Source organism: Xenopus tropicalis, chromosome 1 (assembly GCF_000004195.4).
Source record: "Xenopus tropicalis strain Nigerian chromosome 1, UCB_Xtro_10.0, whole genome shotgun sequence".
NCBI lineage: Eukaryota > Metazoa > Chordata > Amphibia > Anura > Pipidae > Xenopus > Xenopus tropicalis.
Window position 1 is genome coordinate 126,908,962 of NC_030677.2, and position 25,368 is coordinate 126,934,329.

At 38.1% G+C, this 25,368-nt stretch overlaps 1 protein-coding gene across 1 annotated transcript; it reads left to right on the forward strand.

Annotated features, from left to right (window-relative positions):
* Positions 1–3,651: 3,651 nt before the first annotated feature.
* On the forward strand, positions 3,652–23,453 carry ermp1 (endoplasmic reticulum metallopeptidase 1). The gene is made up of 15 exons (XM_004910796.4): positions 3,652–4,056; positions 6,973–7,274; positions 8,290–8,417; positions 8,594–8,699; positions 9,066–9,212; positions 9,872–9,964; positions 10,444–10,656; positions 12,279–12,499; positions 14,207–14,381; positions 14,839–15,029; positions 16,819–16,971; positions 17,794–17,993; positions 19,400–19,515; positions 20,305–20,468; positions 20,602–23,453. Exons 1-15 carry the CDS (start codon positions 3,800–3,802, stop codon positions 20,764–20,766), a joined length of 2,631 nt encoding a protein of 876 aa, XP_004910853.1. The 5' UTR covers positions 3,652–3,799; the 3' UTR covers positions 20,767–23,453.
* The last annotated feature ends 1,915 nt before the right edge of the window (positions 23,454–25,368 follow it).

A 25,368-nucleotide genomic window follows, 5' to 3' on the forward strand; every position in this document is an offset into this window, starting at 1 on the left:
TGGCAACTCCTATTGTTGCTGGTGAAAAGGCGATATCGGGGATCATGTAGGCTAATTTGATCGTTTGGCCCTGGGGCCAAACAATCAAATTATAATGGCAGCAATGGGGCATCGACAAAATCTTTTAACCTGCCCGATCAATATCTGGCCAATTTCAGGCCAGATATTGATCGGGCATGCCCCTCGTTCCTGCCCCTACACGGGCCGATAAGCTGCCGAATCGGCCCAAGGGACCGATATTGCCAGCTACAATTGACCCGTGTATGGCCACCTTAAGTATCTCTGTGTGTCTTCACCCTAACAGGGAACATTTGGTCAGCCTTTGCTCGGCTGGCCCTACCAGAGCCCCAGGAAAACCCTTGCCTTGAGTTAGCATTACAGACCAGCAGTTCATTTAAGCTAAAAGCCTAAGTAAATATGTTCTAAATCTGTTCAATTTGATGGTTTCTTTCCAGTATGTTTTAAAGGATTTTAGGAATATGCACATTTATAATGAAGGCATTATTTGCCATGATTTTGCCCAATCTTTATGGCTTAATTCCTTCTTTATTATAACAGTCTCTTATCATAAATAAAATGTTGCTGAGCCATTTGGTAAAATCTCCGTGTTTGCTTTTCTTCAACTACTAGAGCATTAATGAGGTTGGTCATTGCTATTGGGCAATTAGGCATGGTTCATTGTCAGTAGGGATGCACTGAATCCAGGATTCGGTTCGGGATTCTGCCTTTTTATGCAGGATGCGGATTCGGCCAAATCCATGCTCCTGGTCAAACCGAATCTGAATCCTCAAAATCACGTGACTTTTTGTCACGTAGACATGGAAGTTGAAAATGTAACCCTTCTGCGCAATAATTAGTATATGCTAATGAAGATGTAACCCTTCTGTAGCCTAATTAGCATATGCTAATTTGGATTTGGTATTCGGACAAATCCTTAACAAAGGATTTGGGGGTTCAGCCAAATCAAAAAAAGTGGATAAATTGTCAGCATTCAAATTCATCTCAGCAAATTAATGCTGTAAGGTATGCTTTACTCAGATGCACACATAATAACACAAAATCCCGTAGGAATGAATAGAAAGTGAGTGATACACCGCACATTGCCATCTTAAACCCAGCCATTGTCATGTAAAATCTGGTTTATTAATTTGATTTTTACTTACCTGGTTTAAAATTCCAGTGGTTTTTGCTTCCTGAATTTTCCCATTAACTTGTATAGGCTGTGCAATATTTTTAAGTGATGGAAAATGATGTGGTAAATTATGTTGGGGATCAAAAGGAAATACAAACCTTGAGGAATACTATGAACAGTTGTATTTGATGGATCATTGCAGGGATCTTGATATGCAGCATAAAGTTAATCATAAGGTCTGATTTCTTAGATGTCCTTAATCTCTGCATATCTTGCTAATATGCATCTACTGTACTATTTAATGTGCTAATATGGGTGATTGGTTCTTTACAATGTGGCAATGACCTTTGCTGTGTCATTGCTTTGTTATGTTAGGCAGCAAGGGATACAATTACCAGTAGCTGCTAAGTTACTGCTTTCAATGCTCTGAGCATCCCACTTTCTTCACCTTGACACATTGGGTGTTGGTGTTGGGCTCATTTGTCTATATAAGGCTGTAAGTACCACGATTGTATAACCCTTAAGGAAGATCCCTGCATGAACAGAGTATTAGCCTTTGTCTGTTTGTGGTAATGTATAAAACAGTGAAACCTCAATATTTTTGCCTTGCATCTATATGCAACCACAGTTCAGTGGTGATGTGGCAGACCATGCAAACCTGAAGAAGGATTAATCTTGTTAGTACTTTCTCCTGCCCCTACATTTGAGTATTCTTTACAAATATGTGAAGCTCCCAAGATTGTGTATACCAGATGTGTATACCTAATTCTGTAAGGACTCCAGATGAAAAATAAAAAACTATTTAAAAAATGAGGCCTGGCAAGCATTTTGCAAATATTTAACACCTTTTGTCAAAAGCATACACACCCTATATGCCTATGACAAAGCTAAATAAAGTGGGTATGTGAGGCAGGGCCTGACTTTGCTCTGTAGATGCGGATTAAGGTTAGTATACTTCTGTTATAGAATATGTTAAAAATTCATCATTTTGTACAAAATACAACATTTGTACTCTGTAACCATGTAATCTAACCATAGGTAAAATACTGGCCAGGTGGCAAACCTAGTGGCAACCCTACCCCTAGGTTGTCATATCTGGTACCCAAACTCACTAAAATTTTTGTAGTACTGTGCAGTATTCCAATGTAAATGGGACTTTTCTAAAAGCCTAAAGGAATTTCTTTCCAGAATCCTGTTATGACTTAGTTGCATATGTATGAGGCAGTCTCCTCAACCCTTTTAGCTTGTTCGTGTATCCCCACTCCTGACTCTACCTAAGCTGATCAGAAAACCCTGCACTACACTGATGAGCCCCAAGAAGGGTGAAACCGGCCTGTAGTTGGGAATTTGATCAGCTATTATCCTGGCTTTTGCATTGAAAACCCAGTGGGTGAGCGTTAGCCTATAGGATAAACCCATGTAAATGGGACAAACCCATGTAAATTGGACTTTTCTAAGAGCCTAAAGGAATTTCTTCCCAGAATCCTGTTATGACTTAATATCTAGGAGTAAAGGTGAGCATACATACTACAATTACAATTTTTCATTATTGTAAATTGTGTTTGTTCCCTCCACTAATGTTCATGGCTGAATGGTCAGATATGGAGGTAGAAACAGCCCTAAACACATGCCTTTGCTTAGATGCCTTCAACGGCGCCAGATGAAATTTTTTTGTCCCGCCTGATCGATGACATGACCAGTGTCAGACTGGCACCTCAGGGGCCCACCAGGTTTTGTACGATATTTGTGCGTGTATGGCCAGCTCAGGGTAAGACTGGGCCGCTGGGACAAAACCTGGTGGGCCCCGGCGGCCCAAACCCGACCCTTGCCGGTGCTCCCCCGGCCGACCGTTCCTCCCCTGATGCGTTAAACCTTTACGTGCTCAGTGGAGGATGTCGGGTAAGGGACCCTGCAGGGGGTTAGGGAGGTTCAGCGGGGGCTCCGCGGGGGGTAAGGGAGGCTCTGCGGGTTAGGGGGTGCAAGGGACATGGCGGGGGTACCGGCATGGCACCCGGGGTGGAGGCCCCAGTGGGCCCTGCACCCCGTCCGACCCTGGGCCAGATTTAGCCTTCCCAGAACAGACCTTATTACTGCAGCAAAGGAAGGGGGGCAATTTCATTTTCCCACTGGTCCTTAAATTAGATGACTTACTCAATGATATATAAGACATAAGTACAGTTTAAGTATAATCCAGTTCCACACATTTAGCCACCGCTTAAATTCTGCACTGGCTTAGGTACAAAGTGAAGCTATACCCCTTTGCAGTACCTTTTTTGTATGGGGTGCGTGGGAAGTGTTTCATCTATTTACTAAAATGAATGTCCTTCATATATTCGTTATACAAGCTTTTCTTTCACCACTCTCAATTTCGGTATAACCTTTATCAAAAAATGTCATATATTAAAACAAGACATAAGGAGGGGAACCTTAAACTTTATTAAGGTTGGCGCTCGAAGCGTTAAAGTTCTCACCACCTTATCAGTTCCGAACAATGCATATTGTCCCTCTTAGCTATCCGTAACTCGCCAGCCGGATCGTTTAGTGATTGGTTTATCGGTAGGGTTGCTAACCGAATGAATTCTGTTTGGTCAGAGTTTGACATTGCTTTTTCCGATTGGCCGCGCCTAGTCCTCTGTAGCGTGTGGGCGGGTCTGTTGTGCTTGAAGCATGGAGCGTACAGGGGACGGACTGACTATCCGGAGACCCCGGAATAATGTCGCCGCGGAAAGCGGTTCTGGGCTCCGTAGAGAAGAAAGTGTTAGGGAAAAGAAGAAACCGCGACAACTTGATGGAGGGTTTGGCGCTGCTGTACCAGTCCTGTTGCTGCTCTATGTTCTGGGTGTGCGAGGGCTGGTGCACATCTCTCTGCGGCAGCTTGTCACACCGGGAGGGCATAGTACGGGCTTCAATGCATCTACTGCCAGGTATGTATCCCATGCATTCATATCCTGTCATCAGTTGGCGCTCTCACTGACTGACATTAATCATTTTGGGCTTAAAAATACGAGTGGTCTGACAGAAGTTCTATCTTTAGTAATTTGCGATCTGGATAGATCACATGATTCCTATTGTGCATTCCCAATAAGCTCTTCGGCTGTCAGTGTAGCAGGTTCTGCAAACTACTCGTTGGTTTCTGTGCTATGCAATGCCTAACAACCTGGTTGCAAGTGTAAACAAAGCCCTAGAAACCATAAACCAGTTTAAATTCTATACTGGAGAGCAAGAACGAACAGTTAAATACTTTAGAAAGGCAAATATCATATTTTTTTTAAATACCATTATCTTTAGACCATACTAAATGTTAGAGAGACAATATACACGTCTCTTCAACTCAATGCACTCAATGAATAGAGCTTGTCCTGAACATACTTTTTGCTCATTGTTTTAATTAAGAAGTATTTATGGTTTCTGTTATTTCTGGCACTAAACAAGAAAATGAAACCAGTTTCCTGTTACTTCCTGGCCCCAAAGAGCAGATGAAGAAATGATATAATTGATAACAAGTATGGGACCTTTTATCCAGAATACTTGAAACCTGAGGTTTTCTGGCTAAAGGGTCTTTCTGTAATTTGGATCTCTATTCCTTAAGGACGAAGACAGATGGGGTGATTATTTGCTGGGCTTTTTATAATCGGAGGCAGACTGGGGGGTGCAGGGCCCACCTTGGCTTCTGCCTTGGGGGGCCCCCACCCATCCGAACCCACACCTGAATTAAACTTATGGTCAGCGCGTCTGACCCTGTTCATAATCCAGTTACAGCTACTAATTGCCACCGCTAAAAGTCTTGGCGTGTGGTACCATGCTCTCGCAGTGACTTGTATATTTTACATGGAAGTTAGTTGCCGCGATTGGACTTTCTTAAAAGTCGCGGCGACTTATTTCTCCATCTGTCTTCACTCTAAGCCTACTAAAACATCATTTTAACATTAAGTAAGCACAACAGGATTGTTTTACCACTAATAAATCCAATAAGGATTAATTATATCTCAGTTGGGCTCAAGTACAATGTACTGTTTTGTTATTACAAAGAAAAAGCTAATATTTTTTAAAAATGTGATTATTTGATTAAAATTGACTTTATGGGAGACGACCTTCGGGGCTTTTTGGATAACTGGTTTCTGTTTAAAGCTGGCCATACACGCACTGATAATATCGTATGAAACCCCGTTTCGTACAATATTCGGTGCGTGTATGGCAAGTCGGCGAGTCGACCGATACCGCAGGAGGCTGCTGATATCGGTGAACTCGCCGATCGGCCAGGTTAAAAGATCTGCCGTCAGGACTGAATCAGCAGAAGGAGGTAGAAATCCTATTGTTTCTACCTCCTTATCTGCCGTTTCAGCCCTGAATGGTTAGTGGCTGATTGAACGATCTTTCGTGCGACCGATGGTCGCACGAAAGATCCCAAATCGCCACGTGCGTGGCCACCTTAATGGATCCCATACTGCCCACTGAGAATCCTGCTAATGAGCTGTTCAAAGGTGAAGCTTAGGCTTTGTTTGTTTAAAAGTAGATTAGGAGCTCTGAACAGATCTCCCTGTTTTAAAGGGTGGAAGTTCAATGAAAAAAGTTAAGTTTTGAATTTGTGCAAAAAAAATACTGAATTAGGTAAATAGTAGGTAATTTTTGTAACATAGGTTGTTTTTTTTTTTTTTTTGTTTTTTTTAATAAAAGAAAAGGTAGAATGCATTTTCAACACAAGTCCTATTTATAGTGCTTATTTTTAGCAAAGATGTTTTAGGTGTATGTATGTATGCAGTTTAATTTAAGAATTGTAAGAATGTCATCCCCTTTAACTGAGGCAAGCCTTTTGCCTTGATATTTTTTATATTAACATATAAAAACATTTCTTTCAGCAGCTTTTTTGAAGTGCAGCATATTTTTTTTCATTACACCTGACAAAGGGGCATGCCCCTGAAACATTGTGTTTCCACCTATGACTAATAAACCAGAGGGTAACATCCTCAGGCAAGTGCTTCCATGTGCTGGTCTTGTGTGTCCATAGACATTGTGGGGGGTCATATTCTCTTCAACACATGACCTAGGTCTGCAGTGCAGGCATTTATAGTCCCAAAGCAAAGAGTACTAGTGTAATAGTTCCTTGGACAACACAATATATAGGCCTAAAGAGAGAGGGTTTTGAATAGTGTAGTCAAATGCTTCCTGAAATTCTCTCACTTTCTTTATGTTTATGCTTTTAGGGCCAGCTAAATGTGCTTTTGTACAAAATGTAATGCGATTGTTATCTTTTTCTTGGCACGTCTGTTTGATTGTGCCCTGACTTCCCTGACAGGTTTATAAGTCTGCACACGTTTTGGCGCCTGCACAAACATTCAAAAGTAGTGCCTTAACCTGTTCTTCTGCTCAAGTGTTGCCACTTCACCCCTTTTAAACTTTGTACACATAAAATCCACATGTCTTACCCTGCTGTCTGTGTGCTTCTGACGCACCCCATGAGTACTTTTTCTTTATAAATCCACATACACTGTCTACCTTCTGCAGAATGGCAGATGTCATGTGCACAGTTTATTGGACTCTAAAGACTGGCAAATTTTGGTACCCCAGTAGTTGCAAAAGTATTATTATTATAAACAAGTTCCTTAGCGCTGTTCACTAAAAGGGTTTATACTTTAAACATACCGAATTACGTACAAAATAACCAATACGATCTAAAAGAATGCCAGCAAGAAATACTTTGTTCCATACTGTTTTGGGAGCACAGGCTTACCTGTCTAGGTTGCATAACATTTGTGTAATATTTTCACCTTTAGTTTGTTTATATGCCTGTTTGTTGGCTGTCGTGGGACCATATTTAGTACTATATTGTTTTTGTTTTACAGGGAGTACCTGCAACAGATCACATCCATTGATTCCAGAATAGTGGGAAGCCCTGAAAATGAAATTATTGCAGTTGATTACCTTTTGGGAAAGATTAAAGACATTGAAGAAAAAGTCAACTCGGTCCACAAGATAACAGTGGATGTACAAAGGCCCACAGGCACTTTTAGCATTGACTTTCTAGGGGGCTTCACCAGTTACTATGACAACATTACTAATATTGCTGTGAAATTGGAACCTGAATTTGGAGCAGAGCACGCTGTTCTTGCAAACTGTCACTTTGACTCTGTAGCAAATACGCCAGGTAAACTATAGTATCTTTTAAATATGGGATCAAGGTTCAGATCCACTCCCAAAAAGATATGGACTCCTGGTGTGGCTCACATAGATAGCAAATATTAGTGATGTTAGAGTTCACTGTACTCTGCACACCCACTATATATATATATATATATATATATATATATATATAATTTTTTTTTTCCCTGCAAACAATGAAAACATTGTAAATGTTACATGTACCACAGTTCAACACATTAATAATTTTTAAACCACAATATATAAATATATATTGATGCAGTTATTATATACAGGTTCGGTTAAATGTGTGGTCATATTTAACACATTTCAGCATAATATTTTAATAGTCGGTTAATGGGTTATGGATTTGATTTGACCATACATGGATTAAAACATTTAGGGGCAGATTTTTAAAAATGTGAGATTAGAGCTCACCACAGAATACTCTGCCCCTAAGTTTAAGGATACCTTAACACTAGTTTGGCCAAAGTTGCACTTAATGTCAGTTCAAGCTTATAAATATAGACAGGCTATACTGTCATGCCATATAAATGTAGTTGGACTGTCTCAGCAGAAGATCTGGTTTGTGTATGCTTAGTCATGTGTGTAGAGACCTGTTGGCTGGCATGTTTTTTACTTCCCTCCATCCATTTCATTTTTATTATGTATATTATATATTGCATAAATGGAAATATTTATTTTATAAAGGGTTTGTCTTATTAAATCTACTTTCAAAAAAGGTGTAATAATGGTAACATGGCATTTTTTTCTGTTTGTGTGTTACTAGAAGGGTGGCACTCTACTTTAATTGTATACCCAGGTGCATGGTAAAAACATAAAACATTGTCCAAAAAAGACCAGCAACACTGGGATTTCTTTGCAATTCAAAAAAATATATTTAAATGTGCATATACAGCCAATGTTTCGGTCCTCCCTGGGACCTTTCTCAAGGCAACCACACCAAAAATAAATAGACCTATATTTAATAATGAACCATATCTGTTGTAATTGTGCTTTAGGTGCCAGTGATGATGCAGTGAGCTGTGCGGTCATGCTTGAAATATTGGGCTCTCTATCAGTTTCTTCAAAACCCTTAAGGCATGCAATTATTTTTCTATTCAATGGCGCAGAAGAGAATATCCTGCAGGTAAGTAGCATAATGCTTGCTACAAGGCCTTGACCAAGTCTTTGCAAAGCAGTTAAATGAATCTTTTTCTCTGACAAAAACGCAAGCCATTGTTACATAGCTTTCATCTTTCATTTTTTGTGCAAAAAGCTGTCAAATGTTAAATTGATTCAATGAACTTCTTTGTTTTAACATAGGGTAGTCATGGATTCATCACACAGCACCCATGGGCTAAGATGGTTCGAGCATTCATTAATTTAGAAGCTGCAGGAGTTGGAGGAAAAGAGCTAGTGTTTCAGACAGGTATGCAAATGCAGGGATTTCTATATCTATGTTTTTGGAAGCAAAGATTATTATTAGTATCATTTCACACTTAAAACCACACCTATTTTGTTCATTGCTGTATGTCAGGGATCACCATCTTAGGCTTGTGTTGCCTGTCCATGAGCTTAGAAGACTCCTTAGCATGACATAGCCAATGTTATGAAATTAAACTAACAACCATGTTGTATTTTGAATTAATTTTGTTTTGGCCCAATATGGTGAAGACAGCACTGCATTATATTTTCTCCACATTGTCCCTTTTTTTTCTGCAGATCTTGACTAAAAGATGGTCCCTTTCATCAGCTCCCAGTCATTTATTGTTAACCTGCTATGCTTTTCTTATAGGCCCAGAAAACCCGTGGTTGGTGCAGGCATATGCTTTAGCTGCAGTTCATCCATTTGCATCGGTGGTAGCCCAGGAAGTTTTCCAAAGTGGAATTATCCCTTCAGATACAGACTTCCGTATATATAGAGATTTTGGTAACATTCCAGGTGGGGTGTATGTGTTACACACATTTATGCAGATATGCTTTTGACTCCATAAAGTACAATTATTTAATTATCAGACGATAAATTATAATACCATTGGTTTACTTTTACATTTGATTTTATATTATTAAAAAAAGACTAATGAAACAACAAAAATATGTATATTTCATAATCAGTGATCAGTGCTGTCCAGCATATGTCATGTTGTGGGCTAATTATGTCTCATGAGTATGAGGGCCAGATTATATTAGATTATATTAAATGATGATGTCATACAATCAAGTCTGTGTAGCCCTCAGGCAGACTTATAAAAATTCTTTGGAGGTTCACATCTGACCCACTGGCCTGTAGTTGAACAGCCCTGCTATAGATTATAGGATAGCATAAGATATTGTAAGGATTGCTATTTATTTGTTATTGCACCCTTCCCTAGGTTACATATTATATATAATCCTAAATGTGGTTGTATAAAATGTGCTATCTCTGTAAGTGATGCTGCACAGGTCATGTGGGTGGCCAGTGCATCATAATTGTTTGCTGCAGCCTGTAGTGCTGACCCACATCTCTTTTTTTGGTGTCACTAAGTAAGTACACCCCCATGCTAATTTTGACAAATATTTTTTTTTTTTTAATATTTAAATCTCTGTTTGAATTCAATTTAGGAATTGACTTGGCATTCATTGAGAATGGCTACATTTACCATACAAAATATGACACATGGAACAGAATTCTCACCGAGTCCATACAGAGAGCAGGTTTGTATGGCTTGTAGTCTTATTTCTCAAAAAAATACATGGTTTGTTTACTGGTGCATAACCACTAACTCCTGTGGCAATGTTCCCTGCATTTGAAATATTTTATAGGCTATGTCTGTAGTAGGGAGCTTTATATTGTACTCAACAGGTTTTAACCACAGGTATGTAAATGCCAAATATAATTAAATGTTTTACATCTGTAATAGGTCAGTGTTAGTTTCAAGGTGCTTTCCAAAAGTGTGAACAAGCAGTTATGCTCCTTGAATTTTTCATGTGGTTATCCATATATTACTACATATTATTAAAAGTAATAGTAGTACCTACAAAATACAGATTACTTCTAAATACTTACCAACACAGGAGGTAAATAGGGCCCTGCTGAATATGATCTCATTATGTTTGAATGGTGTAACTGAATTTCCGTAGGCAATACATACCAGGAGGTCCATTTCACATGAACGTCTTTATTCCTCTTGCAGGTGACAATATTCTTGGCGTCTTGCATTACTTAGCTACTTCGTCCCAGCTTGCTGAGTCCTCAAAATTCCGTCATGGGAACATGGTGTTCTTCGATGTGTGTGGATTATTTGTTTTGTCTTACCCAGCCCGTCTTGGAACCATCATAAACTACATTACAGCAGCTGTAACCCTTTTCTATATCGGCAAAAAAATTATTAAATACAAGCAAGGGGGTGAGTGTTACTCTGTACTGTTTAAAAAAAGACATACCTAAACTATATGACAAGGCATATTCAAAGCAGACTTTAAAGTATATGTTTCATACTTGCTTTGCTTATACTGTTAACCACTCTTCTGAGAATTTAAAAGTACTTAGTCATTTGTATATGCATTGTTTTCCCATGTGCTCATGCTCAGATTCCCTCGAAAGCCATCCATACAATTCTTTATACGTGCAGTGGGTCAGGCAGATCCGAGTGTAGGGCACTTTACCAGTGACTGGATTACATTAAATGCGCATGCAGTGCAGTTGTCTTCAACCAATAGGATTGGCCATTCTGTTTGTTATTTGAACAAACCTTTTCAGGTATGATTCAGCAAAGTAGGTTAACAGTAGTAAGGTTATTACATTAATATGTATAATAAGATGATTTCTTTCCAGTCTTCTGCGCTGTCTCTAAGTTGTGAGATTGTTTGCTTTCCTGGGAGAAGCCACTATTCTTACTGACACTAAAAAAATACACTTCAAAATATTAATGTACATTAAAATTTACCTATAGGTAACTTTTATGCTGTAAGGAAATGTTATTTGAGGTTCCTAAACCTGTTTCTTCTCAACCTGTCAGTTATAGCTTCTAATGCTAACAGACTACTGCTGCACAAATATGGCAGCCCCCTCATAGAGGAATATAGAGGATGAGATAGGTGTAAAATAGGATGAGATAGGTGTAAAATTAAAGACAATGTTATAATAGTTGTTAAAGTTAAAGTTTCTCAGTGTCAGTATCCCTTTAAATGACTGCAAAATCATCAGGGCAATTTATGTTATGGAAAGCAGGGTGCAAAGTGCAAAAAACAGATGCAGTCTGCCATGTTTTTGCACTTTGCACCCTGCTTTCCACAGTTAATGAATTGCTGTAGGTCTCTGTGTTCTGCCTCAGAGCTATGGACCTGCAGTACAGTTATGTATGTAAACTGTAGCTCAAGAACAATGCCAAAAGGATCCAAAGTTGGCCTTTGAGTCTTTATATGTTTCTTTGTAATGGCAGTGTGGGAAGGAGGGATGCCATCAGTCTGACTATTATTGTGGAGAGATTAGCCTCTGAAAGTCTGCATAGACATAATATTATAGAAAACTTACTGTAGCCATGCTAGAAAAGTGTTATGTTGAATTGTATAAAGTCTTCTAAAGCCCTTTAAAAGTTGATCAAGAGGAGGGCAAACCACAAGCCCCTGCGGGGGGGGGGCTTAGTTGTCCTAACTCATTTCTGAACAGTACCTAAATATCACCAGTTAATACCTGACTTAATAGAATTAATATGATAATACTTTCCTATTAATTTTGAGACCTGTTTTCTACAATGGATGCATGTGATTTTGCCAACCATCACCTCCTATGGAGTGAAAATATTGTAACCTGGAGATAACATTGATTTACAGTATCTACTGAGAAAGAACAGGATCTGAAAAAAAACTAATACAGCAAACAAATTGTTGCATTTTTTAAAAAATTATTTTCTGTAGCTGTTGGACAATAAGGGGACTATGTTTTTAGCATCAGCTTGATTGGCATTGGTTAAAATTATTTTGCTACTCACTGGATATTGACTGTTTCTGACTTTACTTTACTTTACAGGCACAAACTATGCACGGGACCTTGTGTACGGCTTTTTGATTACATTAGTAAGCTGGGTTTCTGCATTAGTGACTGTCCTCATCATTGCTGTGCTTGTGTCACTCGCTGGAAAAGCCCTATTTTGGTATACACACTTCTATGTTTCTGTTTTCCTCTATGGATCCGCAGCTGTGGCCAAACTTATTCTGGTGCATTCCCTAGCAAAGACTTTCTTCTTTGCAGTAAGTCTTAAACCATTTTTTTTCATACATGTAGTATGAAACATGTGACATGTTTTCCTCGTTTCTGTATGTAAGCTCTGCCTGATCTCCCAACATCAGTGCCCAACCTCACATAATCTTTTATAGCAGAATGGAAGCAATCCCCAATGACTGTGTTCTAGCAGATAGTGGAAAGCATAGCATAGCAAAAGGAGGATGAAAAATGAAAAATTGCCCAAAAGTACTAGACCCCTTCATTTATTTAATTGTAAAACAGGTTAAACAACCCATTTTAAGCAACTGCATTATGTAAAACAAAACATTGTTCAGGTATAGTGCTTAATAAGGTTGCTATTGCTCAGCTGAAGTAAACACTAATTTAAATGTTCTATTAGGCTCACATTTTCCCTCTCTTCAATATAAGCAAATATTGAATGTGCATTAAGGTATTCAACAGATAAATTAGGGGAGAAGCATATAAATGACAGAATGTTAATTAATCTCTATCAGTACATCTCTACCAAATCTATGTGTTATTGTAAGTGTTAATTATCAAGCAGAAATAATGAGTGAGAGAAAAATCATGCTTACCTTTAATAACCTGGAAAATCATTCAATGTTTCTACATTCTTGAGATTCTGAAACACATATTCCTTGTAAGTAGTTTACAATATTTCAACAATAGAATTGAAAAAAAAAGAAAAAAAAAAAAAGAAAGCTAATCAATGTTCTTGAGCAGAGACAAAAAACATCTGAGATTTTGGAATCTAAAATGTAGATATATATATACATATATACAGGTATGCTACTTGCGGGTTACCTGTAGCCTTTACTGTAGTCTACAAGAGTGACTATCTGAACAGCAGGCGAGCACCTTTTCTTTTAAATTCTGCAACACAAGTAGATTACTGGTGGCTAGCACAAAGACCTGTTTTTTTGTTATTTTTAGGCAAGATACAGAGGCCTTATATATATATATATATAAGACCAGCAAAACTTTTATATGAAGTGTTATATTTTTACCGTGCACCTGGGAATTTAATTAATGCGGTGTGCCACCCTTCTGGTAATATATATATATATATATATATATATATATGCACCTTCTCCAAGAAAGCACTCACGGAGCAATATAAAAATAAAATAATTTATTAAACAAAAAAGTCTTTTTTTTGTTTAATAAATTATTTTATTTTTATATTGCTCCGTGAGTGCTTTCTTGGAGAAGGTGCATGAACATAGGGTTAGCACCCGGACAGTGGCTATTATTTTGGTGAGTGCCGATATCTGGACTCTATATGTATATATATGTATATATGTATATATATATATATATGTATATATACATACGCACAAGGACAGCACTCCTAGGATTTAAAGAATTGTGAGCAAAATGTAAATGCAAAAATAGAAATGTTTCGGTCTCACACAGAAACCTTCATCTGGAGTGAAAAAAACAAAAAAAAAATATATATATATATATATCATTTCTCATCTGACAAAATAACCAGTGAAGCTAATAAAAGACACATACCACATCTGTAAGTGCTCAAATGCATGAGGGGAAAATGAGAACAAAAAAATGTACCATGTGCTCCAGGCCAGTGTTTCTGTTCTCATGTCTCGGAATTTAGAATGCTATGAATTGTTCCCATAGTTAAAGCGCATGCCAGACCAAAGTAGTTATGATTTCCTTTTATTAACATTAGATTATTTTTCCGTTTACAGGGAGCAAGCAGCCAGTATCTAGGCGACGTGTTTTTTGACATCTCCTTAATAATTTGGTGCATTCCTTTGGTGCTGCTAACACAAAGTGGCCTGTGCTCTGCTTACTTCTTTGCTGCATGGATAATTTTCCCATTGCTCACAAAGCTGTTACTTCAACCAGATATTATCCATCAAGGTCAGTGTGTACAGGAAAAGGAGGCTCACAATTTGCACACAGTTATCTGAAGGCCCAAAATGTAAAACAGCTTTATATTTTTATATATAACAGTTATATATCCATCTGACAAGCATCTTCAAACAAAATATACGTTGGCAGAAAAATAATTATTTTGTATAAGAATTGTAGATGTATAGAGAATAATGTATATTTGATGCTTTTTTATTAAATCTAATTTAGCTTAAAAGCCTTACCCAAGCTTTAAGCTCCAACCCACACAAAGTTGTAATTTGTAATAATTTTGAAAGGATTATAAAAAGGAATCTAACATAAATCTTAATAATAAATAAACCTCATCTATCTAAGATAGATTGTGATATAATTGTGAGTTTCATACATTTTTTACTTAATTGCATGATTCTGTCTTCCTTAATACAAAGAATGTTTATCTTCCCTTTCTTTCATTATTTTATAGGTTCTCCCTATAAGTTTACTGTGATTTATCTTCTTGGATTATTTCCACCCTATCTGCACACGATGTACCATGTATGGGCAGTCTTTGAAATGTTCACTCCTATTCTTGGCCGCAGTGGCACAGAAATTCCGCCTGACGTTGTGCTAGGTTTCCTGATTATCGCATGTACCATAATGCTGATATCTTACTTTGTGAGTACCACAACAGCCACAAACTATGTTACATTCAGGCTTAAAGCAGAACTAAATTAAAATAGAATTAAGCTAGAAATGTGAGACTTTGGGGGGAATTCACAAAAGTGGTGATATTGAGACAAAATAAAAGTGGAGATAGATTTCAGATTTTGTCATTTTCCCAACATTTTTTTTTATGAATTTGCCTTTAGCAGTTAGTAAATCTGTCGGTGCCATCAAACCCAGTCCCACATCTACACGAGCCTTTGGGTAAGGATTTTACCAGCAGGATTTTGCATTTCATATGCCATTTGTCATTTCAATTTGGGGGCATTTCCTGAGGGGTAATTTTAGTTTGCCCAGGGAAACTATACATAATTTTTTCAGGACAATCTGGGCTTTTAAATGTTTTCTATATTTCTGTGTAATTCCACTTCTGTAACAAGATTTAAGGGTCTAAATACCTTCTTCTCTAGCCCCTACTCATTACTGGTCAGCAGCAATCCGGCCCCCACACCAACATGCCCGGTGAATAGAGCTAGGGCCCAGTGGATTTTAATCTAGTGCCCTGTTGGGGCCAGTCCAACCCTGTACCCCAATATCCCAGTTTGGGTGCCAGTGTGCCTGTGCTGTTTGCTGATCACTAAGATGGTGGATGGGAACAGGTGGGGGCCAATGCTGTCAGGCAGCTCTGTAGTTCTGGGCATGCTATGGGGGCACAGATACGTTGGGGCAGATGTCAGTGAAGTGATTAAAGAGGGGGCTCTGCTGCTTAAACTAAAAATCTGCCTGGGAGGCTTTACTTTTCCTTTTAATAAAAGTGTTTACAATATATTCACACAACATTTATTATTGCCTCATTGATTGAGCTAAAACTAGCATAATCATACAAATGTGAGGTAAAAACTTTTTATATATAAGATATAAATTAAACTTTTTTTTCATCAGTGTTTTACTTGTTTATAAAATGTTAATGAGGCTTTTTGCACCTATTGTTCTAGGGTTAGACAGAAACTTGTCCCCTAACAATAGGCTGCTAATCCTCATTAATATGTTAACGACCCCCCAATGGGGCCCCTACCTTAGGTGTGAAATGGAGACTGGGGGAAACAAAACAAAACAAAAGAGTTTAGAATTGGTCTGACAGAGTTACACTGAGCTTTACTCCATTTTGAAAATGTCGGGAAAAAATGACGTTAAAACGTCGTATAAATGTCGTTTTAACGACAAATTCACAAAAGTGTCTGTAAACTGTCTTTCTTTCACCAAAAACAGAAAAGTGTCGGTTGAGTCGGAATTTAGGCGGCTTTCCACCAGTTTTTCCACCACTTTTACTCCAAAAAAGGGCTACCTCCACTTTGTGAATTCCCCCCTTTGTGTTTTGGAGTTCTGTTCCAGGCCAAGAGTACCATAGCTTTAGCAGGAAATATCAGTGCCTTCACAGATGCCCCCAACAGTTCCCCATTTCTTTTCTGCTAATTTACAGCACATGCTTGCGCTAAAGTCTGTTAATTGAGTTTAGGGGCAGACTCTAAGCACTAACATTTAATGCAATTAATGCTAATGGCACCTGGGTCTTTTTCTCCAAAAGTGTATATACTTTCAACAACATTTTGTATTAACTGTTCCCTTTCACTTTTAAATTGTAATTTTTCAGTGTATACAGTAAATTTTTACAAATTATCTGTATAGCAGAGGGAAAATAAAGTGGCCTAATAGTAAACTAGTACTGATGGGAAGAAGTCATAATCTGTAAACATTGTTGGCAATTAAACATTTTAATTCATGTTTTTCTTGTTTCCTGTAGATTAGCTTTATCTATCTAGTAAAAAACACCAAGAACATTATTGTACCTTTGGCTGTTTTATCAGTTCTTACATTCCTGCTTGTCTGCAGTGGGATGTTCTTCCCATACAGCTCCAGTACTGACAGCCCTAAACCAAAGAGGATCTTCCTGCAGGTAATACTCTTTTATTTTCCTATATTAATCATGTCCATATAGTCTACAGCCCTATTAGAATGTTCAATCAATCTGTGTTCTTGTTCTTTTGTGGATTCCCTCCCACAGGCCAAAAACATACAGGCAGGTTAATGGGCTCCGGATACAACTGACCATAGTGTGTGCGTTAGACACTATAGATTATACATCATTCACATGGAGCTTAGAATCTCTGTAATTGTTGGTGCTATATAAATCAAGGATAGTAAAAACAATCTCTATAATTTTTAGACAATCTAATATGGGCAAAAGTTGTCAGGTCACTGATCCAAGACATTCTGTGAGGGTAATGTTGGCTTCTTTTACAATTCAGTTTGGCATAATGTTTAGTGTTTAGATGTTCTAACATTAAGTTTACCATACAATGGCAGATCTGTTTGCTTGCCAGGCCTTTGATCATATCGCATGGAGGGCCTACAGAGAGACTGCATATGCAGTCTAATGTATTTCTGGCCCCACAAGATTTTTCACTGTCCAAATTAATATTCGATAATGCCCAAATCTGGTACTTGTTGGAAAGGTCATTGTTTTGTTTCCATACATGTACCAATAAACCACCGAATAAGTCATGAGTCAGCAGGCATCATGGGCACATGTACAGTCAGCTTTACACTGGGGCACTATAATTATTATAATAGATGAAAAGTATAATGACTTGGCTTATGTATTTCTCTGATGCTTGTTTTTGTGTGTTTTAAGGAGGGAAATAAATGTAGTGTTTTGTGTACCTAAATTACTGAACATGATATTGTCTATTATATTTATCTCTATTTAATACTACAGCATACAACCCGAACATTTCACAGTTTGACAGGAGAAGTGGTAAAAAAAGATTCTGGCATATGGATTAATGGCTTTGATTACACTGGAATATCTCATGTCACTCCTCATTTTCCTGAATTAAATGATACTGTGCGTGCCCCATGTGATGATGCCCCACTCTGTGGCTTTCCTTGGTATTTTCCTGTTCACAATTTGATCAGGTTGGTTGTGTAATATAAACTACTTAACTGTATTGTTCTGTAATATAAACTGTGTAAATTTTGTACACGTATAGGATCCATTATCCGGAAACCAGTGATCCAGAAAGTTCTCCCATACACCATTTTAATCAAATAATTCAGATTTTTAACAATTATTTCCTTTTTCTGTGTAATAATAAAACAGTGTCTGGTATTTGATCTAAGATAAGATATAATTCATCCTTACTGGAGGCAAAACAATCCTATTAACTAATATTTAAATGATTTTTTTTTTTTAAATTAGACTCAATGTAGGAAGATCTAAATTACAGAAAGATCCCTAATACGGAAAACCCCAGGTCCTGAGCATTCTGGATAACTGGTCCCATACCTGTATTATTATTCCCTCCTGCAGTTTACAACCCAGTTCTGTAAGAACTTTTCCAAAAAGAAAAACATGCTGTTTACCTCTGCCGGACTACGAATAAACAGCATAATTTCCTGGAAATGTTATTTCTGGGTTCTACTGTAGTATAATTAATAGAAATGGCAGTTCTACAGTGCTGCTGAATGCTCTAAATGCTGCAACATTATTACTCAGATAGGAAATCTGTAAAATTTGTGAATGCACCACATAACTGACCTCAATGTCCAAACATAGCCCTAGTAATTGGTTTGCTGTTATTGGTTGCTTTGTATATAACTGTATGTCCAGTTTATAAACCCACTTATTGTACAGCGCTACGGAATATGTTGGCGCTTTATAAATAAATGTTAATAATAATAATAATAATTTAAGTGGATATTGTTTTTGTGCAGTGTCAACTTTTGCCTGCTCAATTGTTTATCATTGTACAGCTTCTGTAAAATTTCATATTGTGTGCTCAGTCTGAGTAGTGTTTGAAATTAGGGTATATTAAGGCATTTAACTTAGCCTTGGCCAATATTTGCTCTTAAAGGACAAGGAAAGCCAAAATGTTAGGCACCCCCAAGTGACTTTAATCGCTTACCTTGTACCCCGGGCTGGTGCCCCTGTTTGGAGAAAACCGCACCAGCCCGGGGTACCTGTAGCTTCCTTCATCCCTATTCGCGCTGCTGGCAAATGTCCGGGACAGGCGCAGTGAGGCGGAGTGAAACGCCGACTTCTCTGTTCAAAGTTCGGCTTTTCACTCTACCGCGCATCCGCACGCAGCGAACAAGGAAGAAGGAAGCGATCGCTGCTACCCCGGGCTGGTGCTGTTCTCTCCGTACAGGGGCACCAGCCCGGGGTACAAGGTAGGCGATTAAAGTCACTTGGGGGTGCCTAACATTTTGGCACCCCTAAGTGACTTTGACTTTCCTTCTCCTTTAAGTTCATGCCCTGAGGTGCAATTTGGATTTTCCATTTTATTTTGTAATTTACATTTTCATGTTAAATTATCATCCAGAAAAAACTGGTACCTCCCAGCCCCACCAGCTCCTATCTACGAACACACAGAATTTAAACTTGTGTCCAGGGAGGAGATGTCTTGGGGTACTACAAGACTGCATTTTGAGGCGAAAGGTGAGTAACCAATACACTGTATAAATCATGTATGGAAGCTTAAAGGCAGAGTTCTAAAATTACATATGCAGGGGTTCATTTACAAACCTAGGTGCTAAATTGCACCAGAGTAGTTACCAGGTACAGCCAATCAGCAGTTGGCTTTGATTTGATTACTTCAAGCAACACAATAAAAAAGATCTATCTGTTTAGTTAGTCAATAATTATAGCTATTATAATATATAAAGGTCACTCAAATGGGTAATTTTAAAGGATATCCTCATGTGATGAAGTTAGCAGTTTTGTGTGCATAAAATAAAGGAATAATAGGTAATGAAAATCTAGCCTCCTAATAAAATAAGAGAAGGCTTATTCATATCAGCCTACTGTCTATTTTTTTCTTCAGTTTGCTGCACTTAGCCCACATAAAGAAACCATGAAAATAGGATATAATATTAACCCTTTCTGTTGTGATGTGTTTCTACCACCAAACTGGAGGCATAAAACACGTTGAGAGTAGAAAGGCTACACCTGGGGTGGGTGCTTAGTGCCCTGAATTTCCGAAGGGGCCAGAGAGGGTGTTGCTAGGCTATCAATAAAAGAGTGTATGTTCCTCACTTTAACAAACTTTTACTACTCACTAAACAGCAGGGATAATAAAGCCCACAGAGCCTAAGCTCATCTCAGTGCTAAAGATACACTGATATCATAATATAGTGCCTTTGAAATGTTGAAATGCTTGTCCTGCTGCTTTTTTATATCCAACGAGTAAACAACATGCTTTGAGACACACAAAATGTTTCTGTACAGGACCAAGTCACATGACTGTATATGTACGCCCACATGCTGACTCTGTATTGTCCAGTTGGTCTCTTGGTGATGGAATTCCTATAGCCAGTGGAGAAAAGGACTATTTTATATTTTACTCTCACGGACTATATGCCCCAGCATGGAAGTTTTGGATAGAAGTTAAGGTAAGATTAGAAGACTTGACCCAGTTTGAGGTTTTTTTTAATGTGAGTAGAGACCTCCCCATGACATGAAATAGCTATTAGGTGCAGTCAGTATTTTTCCCTCGGAAGTAATGCATTTTTTTGCTTGTTCTAGAACTCAGCTGACGAAAGTAAGGGAATAGTGACAGTTGCAGTCGGTTCACATTACTTCTTCGGAGACAGTCGCAATTCTCCTCATCTGAAAACAGTGGAGTTGAAATTTCCAGACTGGAGTTTCCCATCAAGTTGGGTGTGCACCTATGACCTCTATGTCTACTGATATGTTGCAAAGATTTATAGAGGCCAGCTACCCATATGTAATATTCCTTTCCTTTTAACCTTATTGCAAATCAAATCTGTGAGTGCTACTAGTGGACTGTTATTCAAGCACCAGAGAGACATACAATGCAATGCGAGATGACCTCTTCCAGAGTGACAGCAGCATTATGGTGGAATAGAGTCCAACCTACTTTAGCTTTTTCTACAACTGCTTCATTTTTTATCTATGTCGGACTAAATGGTGATAATTTCATTGCACAGAGGGTTAATAATATGAGAAACTGGAATGTCACGATAAGCTGAATATTCTGCAGTGTAATGCCGGATCAAAGAAGAAGTCTTAAGCTCAGGATTGTTAATGGTTCGTGTGATTTTAAAGCACACCTTGTTTTATAAATGGAGATGTAAAATAGTTGAGATGTTTATTTGAAATCATAAAGATTGACAATTTTTTCTATTTATTTTCCAAAGAACTGTTTAGAGTATCAGGCAGCTGCTTCGTTTATCCTGTTTGGTGAATGCTAATACTGTGTGGTGTTTTTCTTTTTAATAATTCCTACACATAAGTTCAGCCAAGCTACTGCATAAAACATTCCCTCCTTTTATGCCTTTAGGGTGAAGACACACACAGCTACTAGTAGCAGCTACTTGTTTTGGCTACTAAAATAGATAATACTGATCATTTACTGATAATTGTCTCCATGTGTGTTTTAGCAGAATCAATTGTCAGTATTGTCTATGGCAGAGTATTTTCTGGCCTTTGGTAGCCGTGATGAGTAGCTGCAACTAAGTAGCTCCATGTGCCTTCAACTGGGTGTGATGAATGCAAGTGTACAAAGTACAAATTTTTTTAACACTGTAACTCTGACCTACAGCACTGAAATGACGCAATATAGGAGGAACTAGTATAGAAAATAGCCTAACAGCGATACAGGGGTCATAAATCATTAATAATGCTAGTGTTTATAGTTGAGCGATATAGGGGCCTAATCTTATTAACAGCAGACACAAGTTAAATAGAGGTTTTTGCCATTGCTGTTGAATCAAGTGGAAAGCCAAGTAGGCCTCCAGGTATCAGAATTCCATTGGGCAGGGATATGTGGCGCTTTCTAAGTAAAAAGCAAATCGATATATTCTTAACAATCAGCTTTTGTTTAGAATGTTGCACTGCTGATACAGCTTGAAAGACATGTGTTGCCAAATCCCTGCAGGTATTTTATTCGATATCTATTTTCCAGAATTGCTTTCTTTGCAAAACCATATTGAGTATTTTAGAACATCAGACAACAGTACAATACAGTACAATACGACAGTATTCTGTAGTTTTTAATATGTTTTACAGTTGTAGGTGATAACAGTGGTGCTGGTGGGGTTATAGAGTGTAAGAGCTAGTGCTCTTGCCCACTGATCTTATGAATCAAAGATTCATACTCTGTCATCTGTATTTAAGATTAAAGGGATTCTGTCATGATTTTTATGGTATACTTTTTATTTCTAAATGGCACTGTTTACATAACAAATAATTCAGTCTACCATTTAAAATTGTATTCTTGAACCAACAAATGTATTTTTAGTTGTAATATTGGTGAGTAGGCAGCCATCTCAGTGCATTGTGCCTGAGTCTGAGCTTTCAGAAGGAGCCAGCGCTACACATTACAACTGCATTCAGGTAACATATTGTTTCTCCTACTTCCATGTAATTGGAGGAGTCCCAAGTCAGACTTGGATTTCTTATTATTGAGTGCTATTCTGATATCTGCTGGGAGTTGTTATTTTGCTACCTTCCCATTGTTCTGCCAATTGGCTGCTGGGAGGGGGGTGATATCACTCCAACTTGCAGCGCAGCAGTAAAGTGTGACTGAAGTTTATCAGAGCACAGGTCACATGGCTGTGGCACCCTGGGAAATGAAGAATATGGCTAGCCCCATGTGAAATTTCAAAATTAAATATAAAAAAAAATCTGTGTTTTTGAAAAATGGATTTCATTGCAGTATTCTGCTGGAGAAACTCTTAACTGATGTGTTTCTAAAAAAAAAAAAAAACATGTTTTCCTTCACGCTCACTCCTGCCCAATGAAACAATGAACATAAAAAAGTTAATGATAAGCAGTTTTTTTACTGTGCTGAAAAAAATAATATTCTCTTGTGTGCACCAGTTGTGCTACAATAGTTATTACAGGTTGTACATATATTGGGCGATACATTCATTGTCCTGCACATTCTAGACTTATTCATGAGTTTTGCAAATACTGAGCACTACTACATGCCTTCATGTTGTTCTGCCTATCTCATCCATTACTGTAAAGAAGGCAGCTATTGTCTGTTAGCAAATATACAGGTTCCTGAATGTGTATTTGTCTATGTTGCATTGTGTATTTGAGCTGATTTGCTATGTAGAGAATGGCTTTTGATCTAGTTGAATCATATTAGGAACCTGCTGTTCTTTTTTGCTACTGTATTGCTGGTTATATGATTACATAGCAAACACATTGAATTCCTTTTAATATTTCCTGTGGAGCTGCTTTAATTATTTATAGTAAAAGGTGGAAATGGGTTCTTTGCTTTTTTTTTTTTTTGCCCTAACTTGTGTTTTCTATACCCTAAATACCTACAGGTCATTCTAACCAAAATGTAAAGTGAAACCTTTCACCATATCTGTTTTTAATAAATTTTGATGACTTGAACTTGATATATTTTCTACATTAATAACCCCATGTAAGGAAACCCTATGTAACTTGTATCATGAATTAAAAAGTGTATTTGGATAATGTGCTACAGATAACCTATTTGATAGTGATGGGAAAATTCTCAGATGAGACATGTAAGGCATATAAATAATTTCCCAATCAAGGTATAATGGGCAAGAATAGGGCTGCAAAGGATTGTTCCGTGGCTATCTAGAACAATGTAGCAGTTGTCTCAGGAAGACCCATCCCGGCTTAGCTCAGTAGGTGCAGGGAGTAAAAGAAACCTTACAAAAAATGTAGCTCATTACTCACAAGATCTATGATTTAAATAAACATAATTATGAAACATATAAATGTGAGTATATGCACAAGAAACAAACCATTAAAACATACTGTGTATATATATATATATATATATATATATATATATATATATATATATATAAAAATAAATAAATACTGGACTTAAATGGGCAAATTCATAAAAGTGGTGATATAGTTGTTGGATTTTCCACCTTATTCACAAACCTCTATCTCCACTTTTGTGAATTTCTCAATTACACTTGCACCAACTAAACTGTGGCCTCCTGTACATCCAGAACTCTAGAGCCACACCACCATCTGTGGCCATTTAACTTTCCTTCGCCTCTCCCTTTAGCACCAGGAAGCTGCTGTGACTTTTTACCACCCCCTTTATTCAGCAGTTTTCATGTTTTTATCTCCTATCTAACCCTGGTCAAATAATTATTCTCTGCCCGACTGGTTTGATCTGTGTATGGAAGATGTTCCACAATGTTAAGGTGCCCATACACAGCCCGATCTGCTCACTTGTCGATGTCGCCAAGCGAGCGGATCTTCTCCCGATATGCCCACCTACGGGTGGGCGATATCAGGAGAATCCAGGGTAATTTTGATCAAATTATAACAGCGGGTATAGATAAAGTCGGTCCGGGGACCGCATCAACAAGCCGATGCGGTCCCCGATCTGACTAGATTTTTTTAACCTGCCCGATTTCAGCCCAGATATTGGTCGGGCAGGCCCGTCGGGAGTGCCCATACACGGGCCGCTTAGCTGCCGAATCGGTCTAAGGGACCGATATCGGCAGAGAGAATCGGCCCGTGTATGGGGACCTTTATTCTAGTGGAGTTAAGCTGTCTGTGGAGGTCTGCCCATAACAGTGAGTAGTATTGACCCCAGCCAAGGTCAAAGGAAACTATTACTAAAAACAGCTGCTTGAAACGGAACAAGTATCATCTGCTCGCCGTCTGCATAAAGTGGTACGGCCCAGATTTCTGTTTGTGAATATAGAGAAAGTATTTCACACCACGTGAATTTCCCCCTAAGAGTTTGAGATGTTTAGTTTTGAGATAGTTTGACCTACATGTAACCATACTTACCCACAAGGAAAGGAAGGAACAGCTGAATGAAGGAAGGACTGGCAGCAAAGACAGCAGAGCAGAATGCTTTGGGAGACCCTACATGCACCCCCAACCCACCATATACTCTGGTTAAATATTTATTTTTGGTGCAAATGAAGGACTCCCATTAACCAGACATAAAGACAAGCCTGATTTTGTATATTTAATATAATAATTTATTGTACTTATTTGCATTAGTATCTGACAGAATTGTACACATAAAAATAACCAAATAAAACATGTGTCTCATGGTTATAACACGATCAAGCAGAAATACGCCCGGAAGCATGAACTCAATAAAAACAATCTTACCGCAGAAGAAAACCGGGAAAAGCCAGAATTTCCATAAGTATGGTGGTCAGAAGGCCCTGTGTAAAACAGTAATGCTATAAGAACAAACACAAGGAACTTAACTTGCCGGATAAACAAATAATGAATTGGTACGCTCTGCATTCAAGCCCTATTGGGCAGCAAGTTTAGTTGTTTTTGACTAAGTAA